The sequence below is a fragment of the Ascaphus truei genome, chromosome 3, assembly GCF_040206685.1.
Source record: "Ascaphus truei isolate aAscTru1 chromosome 3, aAscTru1.hap1, whole genome shotgun sequence".
NCBI lineage: Eukaryota > Metazoa > Chordata > Amphibia > Anura > Ascaphidae > Ascaphus > Ascaphus truei.
Window position 1 is genome coordinate 7,402,596 of NC_134485.1, and position 25,321 is coordinate 7,427,916.

Sequence of the window (25,321 nt, forward strand, 5' to 3'; positions counted from 1 at the left end):
AGCTAAAATTTGTAGTGACGCAAGTAAACGAAAGGCACGGTGTGGCGATTCTCACTTCTCATTCGCCACACCTGTGACTACATTGAAAAATAGGTGGCCCACCTCTGGTATACAGTATATCACAGGTGAATTGCTGCTTTAATACATGAGATCACTGTCATCGTGTTCATAGGATAAAACAGATGCCCGACCAGGACCAGGAGAAACGTAGTGCCAGAGCCAATGTCAGTAATTCCGGATTCATTTTCCACCAGAACGTGCTTTTTTTTTTTTTAACCAAAAAATAGCCTTTAATTTATAAATGTATTTAAAAACACTGTCAGTAATAAACCAGTCATATTTATAAGTTACTATGTCACAAAGAGTACATGCAGTTGTTAAAATGAGAGAACTTAGAAAGCCAAAACTTTAACAGGTGCAAAATGACAGCATACAGTAGGCGTATTCTCACATCTGAGCTGCGGGGGTGATTATCTGCATGTAGTCACTACTGGATGGTTGTGAGGTCCCAATTAAGCATCATTTACGGTGTTATTTCCCTGCATTATTTTCAAACCCTAAATCACTGGAGATCAAACTGTCTTTGGATCCAGCCCAGCAATGCAAGTTGCATGAAGATAATCCTTACCAAGCAAACATTTGCAGTGCAAGTGTGGGAGTGGCTCTAGACTTGTTTTTCAGTAGATCAATTATTTAACACCAAAAGCATGTCTAGTAGTTTTTTTGAGCTGTGATTATGCACGTAGATAAGGAATTTCATAGTGCAAAAATGATTACAGACAGAACATACTGTAACCCCGTTTTGCCAGCCACTGGACAATCTTTCTAAGCTAATCGCACTCGCGTTACCTGTTTCAGTAACTGTCATTGCATTTGTACATACTGTTGCGTTCTATGCAGACCTGAATCCAATGACTTTGAACCAACCAGATACTGTAATTATCTGAAAAAGAATAGCCCTTAACCTTAATAAAAGCATGGGGTAGAAAAAAACCCTCATATGTTTTACGTAATTTCTAACTTAGAAAAATGTATCCTTCTCTTAGTAACACACGTGTTTGGCCACAAAACCTCCATTTATAAAATGGTTCTATCATAAAAATACTTTAAAAAAAAATTATCCTGTTTTTGTTCTGCTCTGAGCTCTAACACTTTGTATCCCAAACAATGACTATGCGCAGTCAGAGAGCTGCCATCAGTCTCGTGAAGCTTTTTACAGAGGCTCAGTCGTTGGCTAGCCAACTCCAGTCCTGAAGGGCCACCAACAGTTCAGGTTTTCAGGATATCCCTGCTTCAGCGGGGATTGAACAGGTGGTTCAATCAGAGGCTCAGTCTTTGACACACACACACACACACACGCGCACACACGCACGCACGCACGCACGCACGCACAGGCTTCGACTGAGCCACTGATTGAGTAACCTATGCTGAAGCAGGGATATTCTGAAAACCTGACATGTAGGGGTGTCTTGAGAACTGGAGTGAGAACCCCTGGTTTACACCAGCGTTGGTTTCAGGCTCCCTCTGCCAGTCCCATGAAGAGTTTCTGAACTAGCTGTTCCCAGTCACCATCGGTTCTTCGGATTCACGTCTAAGCAAAAGAAGAAAGAAAATAATCATTGTAGAAAATACATATTGACAGGGGTAAGTGAACTAAAGGGGTACGGCCATGGGAAAGGTGCATTGTGGGGAATAAAGAGAACATCCTGGCTTTTAAAGTGGCTTAACAGAGTCTTGTGAACTTAACTGAGTACAGTAAGTCCATGTATCTCCCTGCATTACAGTAATAACTTCCGCACGGGAAGAGACGTGCCTTCCACTTTCTATGTACAGTATATAGGGCATATATGGGGTGTCAGTTTGCCTGCTTCAGCACAGGCGGCTTAATCAGTGGCTCAGTCTTCCACTAAGCTGGAGACACTGCAGTCGCATATGCTTAACTTCAAGTTAAGTTAGCAGGGGCTTCAGTTAACTTCAAATAACGTGGATTAAAGCAGCTCCCCAGGTTGTATTTCTTGCTGTTCTGTTTTTGTTATAGGGGGGTCTCCGGAGTGAAGGTACATTCATTTCAGCTCTGGGGACCCCCTGCTTCCCGAGATACTTACTCCCGTAGGGTGTGCCGTTATCTTCATGTTTAAATGTCCCTCGTTATGTGAGCCAATAGGAATCCGCAAGGGATGACATCACGGCTTCCTATTGGTTCGAAAGATGCGGGATATTTAAAGCCGCCATTATGTTAGCCACACAGCCCCATCGGAGCTGCTACATGAAGGAGATACCGGCACCCCCTACAGAGGTAAGAATCTCGGGAAGTAGGGGGTTTCCGGAGCTTAAATTACTGCAGTTCAGCTCCAGAGACCCCCTCCTTCAATCATATAACTAAAAAAACTAAAGTAAGGAATGCAACCTGGAGCTCTGCAGTAAGTGTGTCACTTACACGTGGCGTTACTCACAGACACTGACATATGTCAAGAGAGAGAGAGGGGAGAGATAAAGAGAGAGGGAGAGAGAAAGGGGGGAGAGAGGCGAGACAGAGAGAGAGAGAGAGAGAGAGAGAGAGAGAGAGAGAGAGAGAGAGAGAGAGAGAGAGAGAGAGAGAGAGAAGAGGGAGACGGAGAGAGAGAGAGAGAGAGAGAGAGAGAGAGAGAGAGAGAGAGAGACAGAGAGAGGGAGGGAGAAAGTGAGAGAGAGAGAGACAGAGAGACAGAGAGAGACAGAGAGAGAGAGGGAGAGACAGAGAGAGAGACAGAGAGAGACAGAGAGAGACAGAGAGAGACAGAGAGAGACAGAGAGAGACAGAGAGGGAAAGTGGGATGGAGGGAGAGAGAGAGAGGGGGAGAGAGAGAGTGAGGGGGAGAGAGAGAGTGAGGGAGAGAGAGTGAGGGAGAGAGGGAGAGAAAGTGCGGGATCTAACCTTCATTTAGATTAGCGAGAGGGTATACGTACAAGTGCTCATTTGTTCCACGAATGCTTGAGTTTTGAGGATTCAAATCACACAAGGGCGTGTGCTGGAGAGCTGTGCAGGGGGAGCTGTATGGAAATGAATAAAGATGGGTGTTTCTCACATTTGCAGGTACAGTACAAGGGGGTATTCATTAAACCAGGGGTGCTCAACTCGAGTCTTCAATCCACCACCCCCAACATGTCACGTTTGCAGAATACCCCAGCTTCCGCTCACGTGGCTCAATCATTGGGAGTAAACCACTATAAAAATAGTTATTATTATTATTTAGTATTAATTCAGACGCTGGATAGCTCCACTTTCACTGCATAGTTTAGAGTACTTTTGCATACATCTTACCCTTATCTCTAACGCCGCAAACATAATCACAATCTGCTGTGTTAGGTGTAACACTGTGTTAACGTTAAGTAATTTGCTTTAGTGCACAGGCATTATAATGAATTTATTAATTTTGGTTAACATTAGGTTAAATATGCTGACAGAGCTTGGTGATCTGGCACCGGGAAGCGATACCTGTGAGCACACCTGATTTAACTGACAGAAGCCTAATTGAATACAGTATTTCAATGGTCTCTCTCTTGCTCTCAAGCAAAATTCCTACTTCAGGGTCTGGATCAGCACTTCTGAAACGTCACATTCCTACAGCATCTAAAACTTGGCGAAATAGCTCACGAAATGGCAAAATTACAAAAGAAAACTCATGGAAAATGTTGTGAGCACAGTTGGGACAGTTTCGCACATGGGAGAAGGAGCGGCTCAGTGAGACACTGACTCTGGCACTGAGTTTGGAACAGGGGAGCCTGGTTCAATTCCTGGTGTCGTCTCCTTGTGACCTTGGGAAAGTCACTTTAACACCCTGTGCCTCAGGCACCAAAACCATAGATTGTAAGCTCTACGGGGCAGGGACCTTTGCCTGCAAAATGTCTCTGTAAAGCGTTATGTAAATAGCAGCGCTATAGAAGAACAAACTATTATCTCTATCAGGAAGCAGAATGGTACAGTGAGCCCTGTGGGACAGGGATTCATAGCACCTGCAAATGTTTGTGTACAACTCCATAAAGGAATACATATTTGGGATATCCATCTTATTTATGCCACAGATCCTATTGATTTCAACAATACAATAGTACACTTTTGTTTAACATATTTGCCAAGTGGGTTATGACACTAATTCAGCAGCACCCAGGAGACCATTGTTCCCACAGCCAGGCGGATTGTATCAAGCTCTTGTACACATGAAGTACTTCCTCATGCAGCCAAGCCAAGAACATGTTAGCGTTTAATTCAGCTTGTCCTCCCGGATATTTACCCCAAGTCAGAATCGGATGCATTTCTTTACGTGGAAATGATCAATAATATGGACAGAGTTGTTGAACTTTTTATACGCCCTTCCTAAAACCAGCCAAAGCCACAAATGGTGCTTATTGCACAGAAAGTACTTGATACATTCAAACTGCTCGTGTTATCTAGCAATCGGAAGGGAATATTTCAGTGGCTTGATGAATCACCCCCTCTGTATAGAATTGCAAACAGATTCTCTGATGTAGAATTAAAGCGTGTTGAGGTTTGGTTAAGCAATCGTTTCTTTTTATAGCTGTAACCAGAAGTTGGATGTTCTGCTTTGTTCATGAAAACCTTCTGATAGGCGCAGTGTTAAAGGATTTAAAGGTATAGTTTAACTCAGGGTGAGCAACTGCAGTCTTCGAGGGCTACCAACAGATCAGGTTATAAGGGCATCCCTGCTTCAGCACAGGAGGCTCAATCAGTGACTCAGTCGAAGACCACTGACCACCAACCCCAGTCCTCAAGGGCCACTGCTTCAGCCACCTGTGCTGAAGCAGGGTTATCCTTAAAACCTGTCCTGTTGGTGGCCATTGAGGACTGCAGTTGCCCACCACTAGTTTAACTAATGGGTTGGATTTTACACATTTCTTTTACTTTCTATTTTTAATCCTGGTCACATAATTTAGTGAAAATATGTATGTAAAATATATTGTGATGGACTTAAACCAGCCTTACTCACGGCAGCTCTGGAATCATACTGCCTCTTTACTTAATTACAGAAATTAGTCTAATATAAGCAGCATGTATTTTATATTCGAGACGTGTCCGTGTACTTGTTGACACGTGTTAGAGTGCTGTTTGCATGTTGTGGAGCCTGAAGTGGCATAGCAATAATTTATAAAAACACCTTTTGATTGCGAAACACCCACAATTCATATTAGAGAGGGCTGCCGGCGACGTCTCCTTGTTTTGCTTCTTGCGAGTGCTCTATTCAAGACCCCTCAAACAGGTCAGGTCTTAAGAATATCCCTGCTTCAGCACAGGTGGCTCAATAAGTCCCTGTGTCAGCACAGGTGGCTCAGTCTCTGCTTCAGCACAGCTGTCTCAATCAGAGGCTCAGTCTTCAACTGAGCCTCTGATTGAGCCACCTGTGCTGAAGCTGGGATATCCTGAAAAACTGACTTTTTGGGGGGGGAGGGGTGGGGGGGAGGACTGGAGTTGAGCCCCCTGCTCAAGCACTTCTATTCAATGCTATGCTTGAGGCTTTCAGAATACTTACCGCGGATAGTCGTTCTCATCGTTGCTCTCTGCTGGCAGAGCTGAGTGTCGCATCCTGCTCTGTGATGATGCTGTGAACAGAACAAGAAACTAGTTAAACTGGTTCCAACTCTCTGTGAAAGTGCAGACCATGATAACGCTAGCAGTAGCGATGGACGAAACTGTCACAGTCCGTTTCGCGTAATTTCCCGAGCTTCCCATTCAAAATCCGTGCCGCGGTGGAGAATCCGTCGGCAGATTGCTCCAGTTTAAATCCGTGCGGATTAATTAAAAAAAACGTACTTTGGGTGCGATCCATTGGCGGACTTGTAGAGTCCAGTCTGCGGTTTCAGCGTTCCGTGGGAGGGTTGTAAAGAAGAGTATCCTAAACTCCTCTAACGGGTTGCGGAATCCGTGAATTGGATTGTCAAGGATAACCCTCAAAAAATCCGGAAAATGTGAATCGCCCTTTCTGAGATTGTACAGCGGAAATCAGCGGACCAACGGAACGGACGATCCGCTGCGGAGCCAAATCGGCCAATAAGATTCGCCGTCTCTAACTATGAGTAGTAACTTACCAGAGAGTTTCGGAGCACTCACTCGGTCTCTTTCGGAAGTAGCTGGGCTATAGATTTTTTTTTTTATAAATGATGGATGACATTTACCCAAAGATGCAATCTCCTCTAATATACATATTTCTCACATCGCATGAACAGCGGATTTTTATCTGTCACTGGTTACACAGCATATTCACCATTTTCGGGCGGGGATTTTAAAATGGCCATCAAATAGCAGCGTGTTTCCAGATCCGCCGCCCCCAGGCACTTACCTGGTGCTGCCGCCTCCGTGCTGCCACCTCCGTGCCATCTTCGAAATCGCAGTGTCAAATGACGCTGCAGACATCACCAGCGCGACGTCACTCTGCGTCTCGTTGTCACGGCAACGAGTCACAGTGTGACAGCGCAGCATCCTTTGACACTGCAGAAAGTAGGCGGAGGCAGCAGGAAGGCGGCGGCGGCAGAAGCAGGTAAGGAACGTCCCATCAGGGCTGAGAGACCCCAGAGCGCCGCCTCTGTGTTTTTGCTGCCCCCAAACTTTGCCGCCCTAGGCCTGAGACTTCCGGGTCTATTGGGAAATGCGTCACTGCCATCAACACATGAAAGCAATATGTTTACCATAGTGCTTATGCCTGCAGACATTAGTCATTTTAATTGACTTGATTATGTCTGTCTGTATGTCTGTCTGTATGTATGTCTGTATGTATGTCTGTATGTATGTCTGTATGTGTGTCTGTATGTGTGTCTGTATGTATGTGTGTCTGTCTGTATGTCTGTATGTATGTCTGTATGTATGTCTGTCTGTATGTCTGTATGTATGTGTGTCTGTCTGTATGTCTGTATGTATGTCTGTATTTATGTCTGTATGTATGTCTATATGTCTGTATGTCTGTATGTCTGTATGTATGTCTGTATGTGTGTCTGTATGTGTGTCTGTATGTATGTCTGTATGTATGTCTGTATGTCTGTCTGTATGTCTTTATGTATGTCTGTATGTCTGTATGTGTGTCTGTATGTCTGTATGTCTGTCTGTATGTGTGTCTGTATGTCTGTATGTCTGTCTGTATGTATATCTGTATGTATGTCTGTATGTATGTCTGTATGTCTGTATGTCTGTATGTATGTCTGTATGTGTGTCTGTATGTGTGTCTGTATGTGTGTCTGTATGTCTGTATGTCTGTATGTCTGTATGTCTTTATGTATGTCTGTATGTCTGTATGTCTGTCTGTATGTATGTCTGTATGTATGTATGTCTGCATGTCTGTATGTCTGTCTGTATGTCTGTCTGTATGTCTGTATGTCTGTATGTATGTCTGTATGTCTGTATGTCTGTATGTATGTCTGTATGTATGTCTGTATGTATGTCTGTCTGTATGTCTGTATGTATGTCTGTATGTACAGTAGAGGCAACTCTTATTCTAACAAAAACCAGTGGCAATTCCCCAAAAGACCCAGGTACACCCAGGTACATTCTGAATACATGCCTTAAACTTTCCTTAAACTAGCCCCAGCATTTCTGCATTGATTAATGGCCTATCAGATTAACAGCGGGGGGGTCCCTGGCCGTCCCATTCAAACTGAATTGGACTGCCATGGATCCCTGCTGTGTTAATCCTATGGGTCGTTAGTCAATGCAGAAATGCCTTAAACATGCCTCAAACTAGCCCAGAACATACCCAGCACATACCCAGCACATACCCAGCACATACCCAGCACATACCCAGCACATACCCAGCACATACCCAGCACACACCCAGCACATACCCAGCACATACCCAGCACATACCCAGCACATACCCAGCACACACCCAGCACACACCAAGAACATACCCAGCACATACCCAGCACATACCCAGCACATACCCAGCACATACCCAGCATGTAACCCGGCTAGTTTACAGCAAATGTTAGAATAAACGTTGCCTCTACTGTATGTCTGTATGTATGTATGTCCTGTGTGTCTATCTGTATGTATGTCCTGTCTGTATGTATATGTATGTATGTCTAGGTATGTATGTATATCTGTACTTATATAGCGCCATTAATGTACATAGTGCTTCACAGCAGTAATATATGCTACATAATCATATAAATAGCAAATAATACAAATAACACATAAAGGGGAGAAGTGCTTAAGGCATTAAAGTGACATTTAGGAAAAGGAGTCCCTGCTTCGAAGAGCTTACAATCTAATACATTATATCATCATTCTTTTGTTCACAATAGTAGTAAAAATAAAACACGTAGATGTACAAAATAAATGTACAAAATATAAATGCATTTTCTCCAGCGGTTTTAAAGCTGTAGCTCAAGCTGCCGTTGAAAAAAAAAAATCCCCATTCAATCTGTGCATCAATACAATCTGCACACTGACACGTGATTAGCTAAGCTGCAGATCAGTATGTGCATCAATACAATCTGCACACTGACACGTGATTAGCTAGGCTGCAGATCAGTATGTGCATCAATACAATCTGCACACTGACACGTGATTAGCTAGCTAGGCTGCAGATCAGTATGTGCATCAATACAATCTGCACACTGACACGTGATTAGCTAGGCTGCAGATCAGTATGTGCATCAATACAATCTGCACACTGACACGTGATTAGCTAGGCTGCAGATCAGTATGTGCATCAATACAATCTGCACACTGACACGTGATTAGCTAAGCTGCAGATCAGTATGTGCATCAATACAATCTGCACACTGACACGTGATTAGCTAAACTGCAGATCAGTATGTGCATCAATACAATCTGCACACTGACACGTGATTAGCTAAGCTGCAGATCAGTATGTGCATCAATACAATCTGCACACTGACACGTGATTAGCTAAGCTGCAGATCAGTATGTGCATCAATACAATCTGCACACTGACACGTGATTAGCTAAGCTGCAGATCAGTATGTGCATCAATACAATCTGCACACTGACACGTGATTAGCTAAGCTGCAGATCAGTATGTGCATCAATACAATCTGCACACTGACAGGTGATTAGCTAGGCTGCAGATCAGTATGTGCATCAATACAATCTGCACACTGACACGTGATTAGCTAGGCTGCAGATCAGTATGTGCATCAATACAATCTGCACACTGACACGTGATTAGCTAAGCTGCAGATCAGTATGTGCATCAATACAACCTGCACACTGACACGTGATTAGCTAGGCTGCAGATCGATCCGTTCTCCTGTAATCGATCGCTTGCTCCGGGTTATTTAATTCAGTTCTTGCACAGCATTGTGGGTAATGTAGCCCTAGAATATGATTGACTGGGTTGTTACTAGATACAATTGGTTCACTGTCAGAGAGAGGGTGGGGCACATAAGCCAGAGCCTATCAGAAGGGGAAGGGGGTGGGACTTTGGAAATGCTTCCGACATTAGAAACATTAAAAATGTATTTAAAAATTTTTTTTTAAAATGCTACAAGAACTTTCTCATAGTACAGAACGGATTTATTACAAACCACACACACATGTAGGATATTGTTTGAACTGCAGCTTTAACTTCTCCGCACCATACAATCTGGGGTCCGCTAGACACCTTCACACCTTTGCAGCAAGAAGGGTCAGCATTGCACTGCAGAAAAAGGCATTGCCAGCTTCTCTAGAGGCAAAAAGATTCATGGGGGATTTGGATAAAAATAACAGTCTGTGAGTAGGCTTACTGGCTCTGCACTTCTTTAACCCATGCTGTGCTGAAAAAGCGGTGTAATGTGGAAAGCATAAGCTTATCGGGGTCCATGTTAAAATAGACAAGAAACAAAAAGTGACACACCGTGAGTGCTCATTTGCATGTCATTACCCAGAATCCCTGGCTGCAGTGGAAGCGCTGTATGTTAGGAGATAATGGGGAAAGGCAGGGCTGCACTCCTGTCTGAGACGTGAATGTGCTCATAACGTGGTATTTGTATCTGATGCACACCCTACGGGGGAGGGTTTGTGTCACTTTTTTACTCACCATAACTTATTTGGTGTCCGGATAAAAATCAGTATAACATACAGTATTATAGACTAAAGATACTGTATGTAGGTGACACAAACCCCAGTAAGTAATTATAGGGCAGGAGGGTTTATAAGAGCGTTTCTGTGCTTGTGTCATTCACAGCATTGTAACAGTACTGTTACATGGCCCATAGGCCCCTGCCGGTTCCGGACGCCTCCTCGCTGCCGCCATCCTGCTCCTTTGGAATACCAGCATGAAATTACGCCGCGGACGTCGTCGACGTAATTTGACGTCGCGACCTCACGTTGCCATGGCAATGAGACGACGCCACGTTGGGGACGTCCGCGGCATCATTTGACGCTGGGATTACAAAAGAGCAGGAGGGCGGCAGCAAGGATTCGTCCGGCAGTGGCAAGTGCCTTCCCGTTAGGTCAGATAGGCACCAGAGCGCGGCAAAAGCATATGCCAAAATGTTGCCACCGTAGGCCCGGGCCTAACTGGCCTAATGGGGAATGTGCCACTGCATGGCCCAGGCTCTGCTTGTCTGATTAATGTAATATATTTATGGCTGCAGTCGGTATACACTGGCAATGTGATTATTGTATTGCTTTAGCGCAGTGGTTCTCAACTGCAGTACTCAAAATCCCCCAACAGATCAAGGTTTAAGAATATCTCTTCTTTAGCACAGTGGACTCAATCAGTGTCTTGGTCGAAGACTATGCTGAAGCAGGGATTTCCTTAAAAACCTGACCTGTTGGTGGTCCTTCCCTGAGGACTGGAGTTGGCCAGTCAATGACTGAACGACTAATTGAGCCAACTGTGCTGAAACTGGGATATCCTTAAAGCCTGAGCTGATGGTGGCCCTTAAAGACAGGAGCTGAGAATCCCGGCATTAGGGTATTAGAGAAACACACACAGTATTCAATAAACCCAGTTACAGTATATTATCCCTGGTATGATGCTTGCTGCTTGAGTAGAGTTGCCTGTGAGGACCATCCTGGCTGCACCAGGATCCTCACAGGATGGAGGCGCTGAGCTGATTACAGAAGAACCATCTCTGAGAGCCTGTCCTGACACCTCCCCATACCACCGAGGAGTTCTCTGGCCTTCTGTTCTACCAAACAGGTATGCACCAGCACCAGAGTACACCAGTAGCCACACATCTCACTTAGGGTGGGGGAAGAGGTGCTAGAGATGCTTACTGCAAACTGATCATTATTCCGCTGCTTCAGCATGAGGGGACCTTTTCTGACTCCTGAAAGAGTAAGGCCTAAATGGATGTAAGGATGCATTTCCCATACTTTCCGGTATTCGTGTCAAACATACTGTGGTCGCTCAGCTCCCTTGCACAAAGTGTCATACTTACCGCAGAAACTGAAACTGAACAACTTCTCTTTTAGAGAATGGATTTGGAGAAAGGCATATGGAATTAACCCTTGTGTTGCAGGGATCACAACCACGGGAGTGCCTGGGGTAGAAATCTCGTGGTCCCGATCAGCAGCCAGTGACACGAATGGAAGCAGAGTGGGGGGAACGTTCCCTGTATGCCATAAAAACCCTGATCCTCATAATGTTCAGGGACTGTCACAAGAGTACCCTAAGGGTTAATATAGCAACACACCACCAGTTTCATCTAACTAAAGAAACTGAGCATGCTGGGAGGAAAGGGACAGGGTAGGCTGTAGGCTAGCAAAACGAGATAATAGCCAACCGCTCTACCTTAATACTCTCTAGAGAGAACAAATTAGTGGGGTGCAAGGGAAATAGATAATACTAACGACAAAACTATTGATCAAAAGATGATCAACAAAAAGAGACCCATTTAGTGATCACCCATTTAGATGAGAGAGATGCTTCTACTACAGCAAGGGATTTTGGGAAATGACATGCAAATGAGCACACAGTGCCACCTTTTGTCTCAAGTCCATTATCACATGGAGCCCTTAAGCCAATGCTCACTGTTTTAAACACAGCTTTTAAACATAGCCTGGGAGGTGAAGCACTGGCTTTGTGTTTAAAACAGCGGGCATTTATGAATGAACCTAGAAGGAGAAGTCTTTCTATGTGACATTTTTGTGTGTTTTCTGTCTATTTGATTTCTGGAAGCATTAAATAATCCCATCATATTAACATTCAGTAGGTACAGAACAGAAGCGATTTCCTGGCACGTTATGGATAATACATTTTAGTGAATACCACTTGAATATCTAATCCCCAAGTCAGGGGTTCTTAGGCCGCGTTCACATAGGGGGCTTTGAGACGCTGCGTCCTCGCGCCTCCTTCTGCTGGGCGATGTGTGATCATCCCCAGCAGACGGATTGATCCGACAGAGCGAGTGGGCGGGGGTGGCGCAGTGTCACGGGTGCAGAGCAAACGGATGGTGGTTTTTTTTTCCTCAGCACTGTGCTGGAGCTCCCTTTAGCACGGGAATATATAATAAAGCAGCAATGTGGCGTACTGACAAGTCATGTGTATACATGATTCCATCCGAGGCTGCGCTGGCCTGCCCCCCCGTCTTCTCCCCCCCCCCGTCTTCTCCCCCCCCCGTCTTCTCCCCCCCCCCCCGTCTTCCCCCTCCCCCCGTCCCCTGGTCCCCCATCTTCACTGCCAAGTCTCAATTTCAGCAGCCAATCAATGTAAACATCTGGAAATTGATTGGCTGCTGAAACTGACGTCACGCTGCTGCAGCCGGAGATCACAGATTGAAAAGACTCCCGCGACTGCAGCCGCGTCGACGCCGTACTTTGCAGCCAATGGTAGTTTCAATACTGAACACAACCATTGGCCGCCAGGCATCTGTGACGAACGCGCGCGCTCCAAAGCGCACGTCGTGTAGCGTGCTGTGTGAGCGGGGCCTTAGTGTTATTTTAAGGAAGACACATTAATGGTACTATGGCAGGGGTCCCCAACCCCCGGGCCGTGGACCGGTACCGGTCCGTGGCCTGTTAGGAACCGGGCCGCACAGCAGAAGGTGAGGAGCCACGGGTTAAGCACAACTGTAAAAATCGGCGAAATGCGTGCTCAGTTTTTTGTCCCAGATAGGCCACCGTAGCAGCCCGGTCCAGATTGCATTCCTGCTGTGCCCCAGAGCAGGATACCGGACACAGTAGCAGGGACACGCCAGTGCCGCACTGGTCACGGACTACACGTTTGCAGCCTGGGACTTTCTTACATGTGCGTTTAGAGAGTTCATTTGTTATTAAAGTGTGTATTTTACCTAATACCTCTCTCTGGCCTCATCCCGAAACCATACCCGCCCCCCCCCCCCCCCGGTCCGTGGAAAAATTGTCTTCCACGAAACCGGTCCCTGGTGCCGAAAAGGTTGGGGCCCGCTGTACTATGGGATACTTTGTAAAAGAGCCTTAATACATATGTTGTTACATTCATTATGTGCTATCAATTCAGTGAATAAGTAAATAAGGCGTTTATTATAAGGAAACTTACCCACAGAAGTAGGTTTCTTCATTCTCCATTTCAGATATATAAAACCCACTATTAAAATAAGAAACGCAGGAACAATAGATATGTAGATTAGGTCGTTGCTGGGCTTCATTGGTAATATGGGATTAAGGTCGTCCATTCCTGAGGAGTGAAAAACCCCACATTATTTTATAATATATTGCTTCTGTAGCTGCCATTCTCAAGTGGGATCTCATGACTTCCAGGCGTGTCACTGCCGGAGGCCAGGTGTATTACAGACATTCCTGCGACAAGATAAATTGCGTCTGCGCCCGCGGGTGCGTTGTGTGCGGCTCACTACAACTCACCAGTGGAAGGGAGGGAGGGAGAGAACGGGAGAGAGGGAGAGAACGGGAGAGAGGGAGAGAACGAGAGAGAACAAACACACACTGAAAAAAGGCATTCAAGGACCCCGGAAGAAACATTATGCATTACTTGAAAATCCATGACGTAATAAGGATTATTGGTGTACTGTAGCTGTGTTAGTGTGTCACAATGCACAAAAGGTGTGCATCCTGTAAACCTGACCTGTTGGTGGTCATTGTTAAAGGCGGCAGGCACATTATACCAGTGTAGGTTTTGCACTGTGTAATTGGTAGCAAAATGTCAAAACAAAGAATGAGTGACAAACCTGTTGAGAACCAGCGTTTCATAAACACACGAATGTCACTAGTGAAAAGCAGGACCCCTTCACCATCATTCCATGGAGAGGCAGGAGGAAGACATACTGTAGCACTGCTTGGCCCTTTAAACATTTTATTTAAAGCTCCTCACCAGTGCACGGAAAGTCCCATTGGGGGTTTCCGTGTGGTAATGCCAAGCTGGTACTAGCTCACTTTATTGAATAAGCCCCGTTAAATCTCAGCTGCAGATACAGATGTGTCATTGTGTCCTTCATACCAATTTGGGATACTTGTCTGTTCCACTCCTGACAAAGCCGTTTCGTTGTCGTCTTTCAGCTGACAGTCTATTTCCTTTTGTAGTTCTAGTTATTTATACGCTGCAGGTAATGTGGAATCGGGTGTGCTACGTGCAATTCATTTCTGAGGACTTCTGTTATCGAACGTGCTGTAGAGTATTTTAAATATCTTTCAGCTGCCCAATATCTGTAGGGTGATCAGACCAGCAAATGATCTATTGAAAGGTTAGGCCATCTGTCTGATTATCATAGCAGAAAGCTCATTTCTGTCACCTGCATGAACAAGGCTCCTGCCTTACCCTCTTCCTCAAAATCAGACATCCTGTTATGGGCATCAGTTTCCTCACCAGTAAACTTTGGCAGGCAAGGAGCTCCAAAGGAGTACAGCCTCATGCTGGGATGACAGTGATACAGTGCAGATATATAATTATAATACATGCAAAGGCCCTGGTGTTCTCAGTTACCTCCTGCTTTGGACTCCTTAAGTCCATGACTCCAAAAATGTGTAGTGTCCTCCACTACAATGCCAAAAATCTTATCAAGTTCAGAAGGTAACAGACAATACACCTTCACCATAATTGACACATAGAGGCAGCCAGAAGACTTGGTACAGTACTTTCAACATTTTACACATATGTATGTACAGTATGTACAGTATGTAGTATATCTTTATTTATATAGCGCCATTAATGTACATAGCGCTTCACAGCAGTAATGCACGTGACATAATAATATAAATAACAAGAAGAAGTGCTTCAGACATAAAAGTAACATGAGAAGAAGGAGTCCCTGCCCCGAAGAGCTTACAATCAGGGTTGCCACCTCTCCGGGATTGACACGGACTCCAGGTTTTGGGCACTTACCTCCGGGCTACGGGTTGCCGTTGTCAATCTCCGGGTGGTGTTAGGGTGCGATGTGGTGCGGCGGTGTCTCCGGCATTCTCTGTTATTTTCCTGCAGTTCCCCCTCCAACTGCAGTGAACATGGCTGCGTGGCGTCAAACGGTGCCGCGTTGCCATCAAAACCGGACGCTACATGGCATCATGACGCTACACGGCGTCACATTGCCATGGCATTTGATGCCGCGCAGTCTTGTTCACTGCAGTTGGAGGGGGAATTGCAGCAGGATGCCGGGAGACGCGCCGCACCACGCCACACCAAGTAAGGGATTTTTCTTTCTCCGGGTTGGCCTTCAGTAGAAGGTGGCAACCCTGGTAAGTAGGAAGAATGTACAGAGACACTAGGAAGGTGTTCTGGTAAGTGCATCTGCAAGTGGTCAATGTCAATGTATAAGATGTATCAGCCAGCACAGCTTCCCATATGCTTCTTTTAAGGAGGTTGGGTTTAAGATAGTTCTTAAAGGTGGATAGAGAGGGTGCTAGTCAGATATTGAGGGGAAGGGCATTCCAGTGGTGTGGGAAAGTGAGTGAGAGGTTTAATGTACGAGAGAGCTTTAGATACAAACTGGGTAGAGAGAAGACATCCTTCAGCAGAACGCAAGAGTCAAGATGGTGCAGAGCGAGAAATTAGGGATGAGATGTAAGAGGGGGAGAAGGATGTATAGGCTTAAAAGTGAGGAGAAGTTTGTAAGTAATACGGGATTTGATAGCAATGGAGCTTCCCAAGTGGAAAGAGAGGGTGCCAGTTGGATATTGAGGGGAAGGGCATTCCAGAGGTGCGAGGCAGTCAGTGAGAAATGTATAAGGCGGGAGAGGGCTTTAAACACAAAGCGGGTAGAGAGAAGACATATTTGAGCAGAACGCAAGAGTCAGAATGGTGTATAGCAAGAAATTAGGGCTGAGATGTAAGGAGGGGCAGAAGAGTGTAAAGCCTTAACAGTCAGGAGGAGAACTGAGTGTGTGATACGGGATTTGATAGGAAGCCAGGAGAGGGATTTCAGCCGAGAGAGCAAAGTGATTCTGGCAGCAGCATTTAGGATAGATTGTAGGGGAAACAGGTGGGAGACAGGAAGGCCGGACAACAGGAGGTTACAAAAGTCGTAACAGGAGAGAATGAGGGCCTTTGTCAGAGTTTTAGCAGTAGAGCAAGAGAGGAAAGGGCGTATCTTTGCAATATTGCAGAGGAAAAAATGACGGGTTTTAGCTACATTTTGAATGTGAGAAGGGAATGTGAGAGAGGAGTCAAATGTATAACTCCTCACGTTCATCTTAATTTATATCTGTCTCTCTGCCTGAATCCTGTTTCTAACTGACTCCTTAAATGACCCCTCAGCATCTTCACTTTTCAAGGGACAACATTCTAATGTTGTCATGGCAACTCTGATTGGATCAGTATGGTTAAAAAACACAGAGATACCCAGCAAGCTCTAAGCTATCCCCCAAATTTACCACAAAATATATATATATATATATGTGTGTGTGTGTCAAAAGGAGTGTTAGTGGGCGTGGCTAAATGTATATAACAAGAAACAAAGAAGTCCAGAGCAACATCCAATGTGACAAAAATGCACAGTGAAATACTTATATATCTCTTGAAAAGGGATCATTTAGTTAACCCTTTGGCCAAAGCGTATATGCCTGCAAGCCACATCATGCCTTGAAGTGTTGCTCTTGACGTCTTTGTTACTTGGATCAATATGGTTACCTGACAGCTGTCATTCATACAACGCGTGTCCCTTTCTTTGGGGCATTACATATGTTGTCAACTTTATAATGTGTGACCTGTCCATAGCACTCTCTAAAATGTTTAAGACGCTTATATAATTAATTAGTCCTTAAGATGTTAATTATAAGGTAAATATTTGTCTTTTTTTTGTTTGTTCAAGTTTTCTGTTTATACAACTGGACAGGACCACTTGTCTGTAACATGCTAGTGCCACAGAGGTCATCGAAATCTTGTATAGGATCATTCTCACCTATTTCTGTGACAGTGGAGATGACGTTGTTTTCTGATAGAAGCTCACAGGTGACCTTGGTGTTTTCTGTTATCAGCAAGGATATGTTGCTTGAAATGTTATACATCTTGCTGACCTCATCTTGTGCTATTAGTGGAATATGGGGGATGTTGTATTTTCCAGTGCTGTTTGAAACGATCCAGTCCATTCTTCCAGGCTTTGGATAACCGTGTTTAGATGAACATTCTAGTTTTAGGAGATCGGTTGTGTTCACTTGTTTAGGGAACATTACTATCTCAGGTGTACTGAAATTGGCTGCAAAACAACAAGCAAAAAATAGCATGTTGGTTATAATCTTATATAATAGACACAATGGTCATAAGCTTACTATACCATGATACAGATCTCCAACCCATGTTGTGTTCACCCATTAAAACTCAACAAAATGCCAGTGGCTTCTATTTAGTAATATATTACGGCAGTGGTTTCCAACCATTATTGTTTAAGGAACCCTAAGTGAAATTCTGAGGATCGCCAAACCCTGTCCAATAGCGCGTCCATGATCAGATGCATTGCACATTCTTCTGTATTTGATACCATTTTCAAATAACCTGACAATTGAAGGGACTTTAGGGATGCCCAGGAAACCCAAGGGTTCCTAGGAATGCTGGTTGAAAAACACTACAAACAATGTATTATAATGAAGAATGTGCTGTGTTATAGTGAATATAAAGCGCTAACTCTACTAGTGTCCACTATCAATATACAGTGGTTATTCTTAAATCAATTGATGCAGGAATATGACAAATGCATGTACACACGTGTATAATATTAAAGTGTATAAAAAATGATATAAAGACCCCCTGCGGGGTCACGCACGGACTTATAATGAAGAATTATACTGTATCAGGGTCTAAAGTAAAGTTGGAAATATTGCAGACTGAACTGGCAGAATGGAGAATTTCAGTATCTATTTTGAATCTAATAGTTTCTGGCAATACTAATACTAAGGAAATACCTGTAATTCCAAGGAGTTACTCTGCAAGGCTAATTTGTAGAACAATCTGTATTTACGGCAGTAAGAAACACACATTGCACTTTTGCAGATCTTAAGCCTATCCAATAGGGTGGGGTGTTTTTTTTCTGAGTTTACTTTTTCACACAGAAATTAACAATTACATTTCTTTGCTTTTACTTTACCTATAGGTATGCATTTGCCTCGCTCAGTAGCACTCATTTTGGCATAAATATATATTCATGATGTGGTGGGTGTAGGAGTTTGAGGTAGCTGGGAATGTGTGTTAATCAATTTCTAGCTGGTAACAGTTAAATGGAGGCAGTTGGAACCTCCCCCCAGAGCTCACCCCTCCCCACCTTTTTAACTTGGGAGGTTCTGGTATTTTGCTGAATGGACAAGACTCACTGTAGTTGCTTCCCGTCATATAGAGGTAACAGGAAGAGTTCACAGTTTTAGTGTTAGGACCTGCATTTTTAGTTATACCTTGACATTTGATATGCAGGCTTACAACGCTTTGGCCAAAGGATTTAACTAAATAACCAAGTAATTACTATTATTATTGAAGTATTTAAACGTTATACTTATTACCATATATGTTTTGTCAATTTGATGTAGCATTGGCACCCCTGTATTTTGGTGTGTGTGTGTGTGTGTGTGTGTGTGTGTGTGTGTGTGTGTGTGTGTGTGTGTGTGTGTGTGTGTGTGTGTGTGTGTGTGTGTGTGTGTGTGTGTGTGTGTGTGTGTGTGTGTGTATGTGTATATATATATATATATATATATATATATATATATATATATATATATATATAAAGAAAAAGAAGAAAACAGGCGCACACCTAGTGCATTAACGTAATAACAAGTGTTTATAGAACATTAAAATCAACAAATGCCCACTCACAAAAGTACTGTTTAAAATAGCAGATATGGCTCATATATCATATTGGCTCATATATATATACTGTATATATAATTAAAAAATAAATAGATGATACCGTTCTGTGGCTAACGAAAAGCTTTTATTTGTGCGAGCTTTCGAGATACACTGATCTCTTCTTCCAGCGATGTTACAATGAATGAAGAAAGCAAAGGGTATACTTAAAAACAGTGTCTCTTGGAATGTTGTCTATGCTTTTCCTTCCCCCGGTGTGGATGAAATTTATGGCTAGAGGTGTTGAATGGTTCCTGAAAGTAAGTGATGTAAGAGTGTGTGTATGTGTATCTGTGTGAATATAAATGAATGGAGAGCCCACAGTGTATACAGTGCTTTACAAAAGGGGTGTGTGGAGTGGGAGTTAATATAAATGGTGTGGGTAGGTGTGGAAATGTGAGAGATAGTAGCATAACTAAAAGTGTGTGTGGATACTATGTGGTCCCTATTGGTGTATAAGGATGGAAAAACAAGGAGTATTGGTATGTGTATGAGACAGCTGTGTGTGCATACATATAGCACAGTATGTACAGACATGGTCTTTAGCGCTCATGGGAAGAGAGTATACTTGTGTCAGTAATGACTCATAAAATTTCGATCTCTGTTTAGGCCACCGTTAAGTGTCCCGAACAGTTGCATAAATTTGTATTCATGCAACCGTCTCTCTTTCGGTGCTTTAAGATTACCTTTGAGTATGGCAACCCTCAGATCGTTCATCTTATGGCCAGAGTCAGAGAAATGTTTGCCGACAGGACCGTCTCTTGTTCCGCGTGTGATGCTGTGGCGATGCAGGTTCATTCTCTTGTTAAGCCCCTGCCCCGTCTTACCTATGTAATAGCAGCCTCCTGGGCATTTCATGCACATGATGAGGTACTGCTGCGGCCAAGTTTATTCGAGCATTTGCCCGTTCTTGGCCGCAGCAGTAGCCTGGCGCGCGCCCGAGGGTGACGGGCGCGCGCCGAAGCAGCGGAAGCGCGCCCTCCGATCGGGGCGCTCTCCCTACCGCTGCCGGGTCCGCCGGGTCCACCGGAACCCCCTGCCGCCGTCCCCCACATCGCGGGACACCAGGGCTCCCTCGGGGAGCCCTGGACGCGCGTGCAGGGGGCGCAGGCTCCCGAAGACGCGTGACCGCGCGTCTATGACGCGCGGCACGCCGAGGGGCGGCCACTAGCAAGCCGGGAAATCTCCCGGCTTGCGGATCTGGCCGCACTGCAATTAAGTGTGTCGGCAGTGTACACGACATTGGTGGAGGAACAGGTGAACCTTCCTCTGATTTTGTATTCCCGATTCCTGTGTGGTATTTGTTTTGTGTCCGCTGTGTAGAGCATTGCGCAGGTTTTGCATCTTGGGTCCTGGCATGGTTTCGTCCCGCATTCAGTTGTACTGCTGAATACTTTACTCCTCACCATAATATTCTTGAGATTATGAGGTTGTCTGTATGATAATAAGGGTGCTTCAGGGAAGACCGGTTGCAGTCTTGTATCTTCCTGGAGGATGGGTTGTAGTTCCCTGGCGATCTTGCGTAGGGCTCCTAGGTGTGGGTTATATGTGACCACCAAAGGTACCCTGTCGCTTGTCTCCTTCTGTTTGTATTCAAGGAGATCACTTCTTGGTATTCTGGTGGCTTTGTGAATTTGCTGGTCTACAATTCTGTGGTTATATTCACGGTTTATAAAATCTGATCTCAAGGCTTTAATCCGCTGGTCTCTGTCTGCTGTGTCGGAGCATATCCGGTTGTAGCGTATGGCTTGACTGTAGATGGTTGCATGTTTGGTGTGTGTCGGGTGGAAGCTGTTGTCCCTCAAATAGCTGGCACTGTCTGTAGGTTTGCGGTATACAGAAGTCTGTAGTTGGTTGTTCTTTATAGTAATGGTGGTGTCTAGGAAATGTACTTCATCCGGGGAATGGGTGAGTTTGAGGTTGATGGTCGGGTGGAACGTATTGAAGTTGTCATAGAACTGTAGGAGGTCCTGTTCGCCAGAGGTCCAAATCAGGAGGATGTCATCGATGTAGCGAAGGTATGTAAGGGGTTTCAAGTGACAGGTGGAAAGAAAGTCACTTTCCAGTTTTGCGCAGAACAGATTGGCATACTGTGGCGCCATCCGAGTACCCATAGCGGTCCTGGTTGTCTGGAGGTATGTGTCATTTCCAAATGTGAAGTAGTTATGGGTCAGAATAAATTCGATGCATTTAGTCACTGTCTCTGTGTGTGGCCCCTGCGGTCCCAGAAAGTATCTGCAGGCTGAAATCCCATCCTCGTGGGGGATGTTTGTATAAAGTGACTCTACATCCATGGTTGCTAGTAGTGTTCCTGTTGGGAGGGGGCCAATGGCATTCAGTTTGTTTAGCAGGTCGGTGGTATCCTGGATATAGCTGGGTGTGTTCCTGACAAGTGTTTTTAGAATGCCCTCCACCCAGCCAGAAATATTCTCGGTAAGTGTGCCAGATCCAGAGATAATAGGGCGACCAGGGTTACCCTCTTTGTGAATTTTAGGGAGCATGTAGAATGTGCCAGGTTTTGGGTTAGCTGGTATCAGGTCCAGAATTTGTTCTCTTGTGAGGATCGGGAGTGTTTTAATGATCCTGTTGAGTTCTCTCGTGTATTTTTTAGTTGGATCCTCCTGCAGTTGGGTGTAATACTTTGAATCAGTGAGTTGCCTGTGTGCTTCCCAGGTAGTCTGTGGTGTTCATTATGACCACTGCTCCTCCCTTGTCCGCAGGTTTGATTGTTATGTTGTGGTTGGCCTTTAGCGATTCTATGGCTCTCCTCTCCATCAGTGTCAGATTATATGTTTGTTTCCTTACTTTGTCCAGGATGGTGGTTTTGGCGCTGTGTCTGAAGCTTTCAATGTACCGGTCCATTGTGGGGTTGCGCCCAGTTTGTGGGATCCAGTTGGATTTTTGCTTCTCCCTGCTCATGTGCAGCGGCTCTCCTTCTGCAGTGTTTTCCATCCCTATACACCAATAGGGACCATATAGTATCCACACACACTTTTAGTTATGCTACTATCTCTCACATTTCCACACCTACCCACACCATTTATATTAACTCCCACTCCACACACCCCTTTTGTAACGCACTCTATACCCTGTGGGCTCTCCATTCATTTATATTCACACAGATACACACACACACACACACTCTTACATCACTTACTTTCAGGAACCATTCAACACCTCTAGCCATAAATCTCATCCACACCGGGGGAAGGACAAGCATAGATAACATTCCAAGAGAAACTGTTTTTAAGTATACCCTTTGCTTACTTCATACATTGTAACATCGCTGGAAGAAGAGATCAGTGTATCTCGAAAGCTCGCACAAATAAAAGCATTTCGTTAGCAACAGAACGGTATCATCTATATATTTTTTGATTATTGAAGCTCGGCTAACACGGTACTGATACCTCTATATATATATATAAAAGATGTAGCGCCAGAGTAAAACTAATGGTGAAATATTCCTAAATAGTGACTAAAGTGATATAAGCTGAATATTGTGATTAAACTAATAAAATCTAATCTAAATATATGTACCCATAAACAATAATGTGTATCACAATAGACTTAACAGAATAAATATAGTGCAGTGCAAAAGTGTAAAGGAAAAATATAATTATATAAAAAAAATCCAACCAGTCCTTTGATATTAGTCCATGAATATTAGATGAAATTGCTGGTAAAGGGGTCTCCGGCTGCTCTCACATAGGATGAACCACATCCAGGGGTATTTAGAAACAAGAAGAGAGAGAGAGAGAGCGCACGCCCCATAGCATAAAACTGTGTGTTTAATATTAAAAAGGGGAAGGGAAGGAGGGGGGAAGGAAACGCACTCACAAGATAAAAATGGTATTTAGGCAATTTGTGATAATATCACCACCATCCGGTATCTTTGCTGCAAACGTCCGCACGTATATGCTCCCTCAGGGCTGCGTGAAGGAATCGTAGCTCACCGGATACCAGGGGTGTTGTTTGCCGGCTAGATTAAGTCCACAAAATATCAGAGAATCGCCTCTCCACTCTGAATGGCCGCCGAATGTATCCCACGCTTGATGAGGCCTCGTGCGCGTGCCAGCGTCGTAGTGACGTAATTGCGCTATCAGAGTCCCTGACGCGTTTCGTCACCAACGGGCGGCAAACAACACCCCTGGTATCCGGTGAGCTACGATTCCTTCACGCAGCCCTGAGGGAGCATATACGTGCGGACGTTTGCAGCAAAGATATCGGATGGTGGTGATATTATCACAAATTGCCTAAATACCATTTTTATCTTGTGAGTGCGTTTCCTTCCCCCTTCCTTCCCTTCCCCTTTTTAATATTAAACACACAGTTTTATGCTATGGGGCGTGCGCTTTCTCTCTCTTCTTGTTTTTATATATATATATATATCTACTATATATTTGTGAAATCACTGTATGTCTGCGTCCCAAGGGTCAATCGCATTGGACCTTGGGCCTGTCACTCCTGCTCAGGCCATGCCCGCCCCCGCACACCTCTCATTGGCCTACGTCCAACACCAATGCCACACTGTCCCACCCCTCACTGACTCTCATTGGCCTGCGTCCAATGCCCGCCCCCGCACACCTCTCATTGGCCTGCGTCCCACCCCTCACTGACTCTCATTGGCCTGCGTCCAATGCCCGCACCCGCACACCTCTCATTGGCCTGCGTCCCACCCCTCACTGACTCTCATTGGCCTGCGTCCAATGCCCGCCCCCGCACACCTCTCATTGGCCTGCGTCCAACACCAATGCCCTAATACTTCCACACTGTCCCACCCCTCACGCTTTGCTTTTGCAACACCTAATCCTCTAATCCTCAACCTGTTCTGGGGCCACGCTTCACAGCTATCAAAACCTTCACGTCTGCTACCACAGACTGCCGAATCAGGTACAGCAGTGTTTCCCAAACTGTGCGCCGCGGCTTGGCTAGAGGGGCGCCGCGATCAGGGCCGCCAGCAGCGGGAAACAAGGGCTGCTAGCTCATTTAAAAAAAAAAAAAAAAACCTCTGAGGGGAAGCAGAGGAGCGGTCACGTGACCGCTCCCATCCAATGGGGCTGCAGCCTGCCCGGCATTGCAACTGCAGAGCCACCAGACAGCACCAAGGTGTGTGTGTGTGTGTGTGTGTGTGTGTGTGTGTGTGTGTGTGTGTGTGTGTGTGTGTGTGTGTGTGTGTGTGTGTGTGTGTGTGTGTGTGTGTGTGTGTGTGTGTGTGAGAAAAACGGGCTGCAGGGGGGTGTGTGTGTGTGTGTGTGTGTGTGTGTGTGTGTGTGTGTGTGTGTGTGTGTGTGTGTGTGTGTGTGTGTGTGTGTGTGTGTGTGTGTGTGTGTGTGTGTGTGAAAAACGGGCTGCAGGGTGTGTGTGTGTGTGTGTGTGTATATATGTGTGGTGTGTGTGTGTGTGTATATATGTGTATATATATATATATATATAATGTGTGGTGTGTATATATGTATGTGTGGTGTGTATATCTACTATATATTTCTGAAATGTCTGTATGTTTGTCTGCATGCCCTGTGTCCCTAGGGCCAATCGCATTGCACCTTTGGCCTGTCACTCCACCTCAACACTGTCCCACCCCTCACCACACTGTCCCACCCCTCACTGACTCTCATTGGCCTTCGGCCAACACCACTGCCACACTGTCCCACCCCTCACCCCACTGTCCCACCCCTCACTGACTCTCATTGGCCTTTGGCCAACACCACTGCCACACTGTCCCACCCCTCACCCCACTGTCCCACCCCTCACTGACTCTCATTGGCCTTTGGCCAACACCACTGCCACATTGTCCCACCCCTCAGTGACCTTTGGGAATGCTTCTAAGCACCTAACACTCACCGCACTGCCTCTTACAAACACCCCCCTCCACCACCACCCCCCCAACCTCATGCACCCCCCTCCACCACCACCCCCCTCAACCTCATGCACCCCCCTCCACCATCACCCCCCCCCCCAACCTCATGCACACTACAAACGCACGCCACAGCTCTCCCGCTACTGCAGCCCATCACCAACCCCCCTCACCCAAACATACAACGCACGATGCTCCATCACCCCCCCCCCCCCCTCACACCAACAGCAAACGCACGCTGCTGAACATACAACGCACGATGCTCCATCACACCCCC

At 45.3% G+C, this 25,321-nt stretch overlaps 1 protein-coding gene across 3 annotated transcripts in view; it reads right to left on the reverse strand.

The window, feature by feature from the left end:
• Positions 1-239: 239 nt before the first annotated feature.
• CD86 (CD86 molecule) overlaps positions 240-25,321 on the reverse strand; it is a 72,559-nt gene continuing 47,477 nt past the window's right edge. For all 3 annotated transcript variants that reach the window (XM_075593578.1, XM_075593579.1, XM_075593577.1), the window contains exons 4-8: positions 17,266-17,559; positions 13,458-13,595; positions 5,526-5,595; positions 2,947-3,030; positions 240-1,591 (exon numbers count right to left, since the gene is read on the reverse strand). In XM_075593578.1, coding sequence (XP_075449693.1) covers positions 1,552-1,591; positions 2,947-3,030; positions 5,526-5,595; positions 13,458-13,595; positions 17,266-17,559 — 626 coding nt within the window. In that variant the 3' untranslated portion in view covers positions 240-1,551. The remainder of the gene's footprint in view (positions 1,592-2,946; positions 3,031-5,525; positions 5,596-13,457; positions 13,596-17,265; positions 17,560-25,321) is intronic.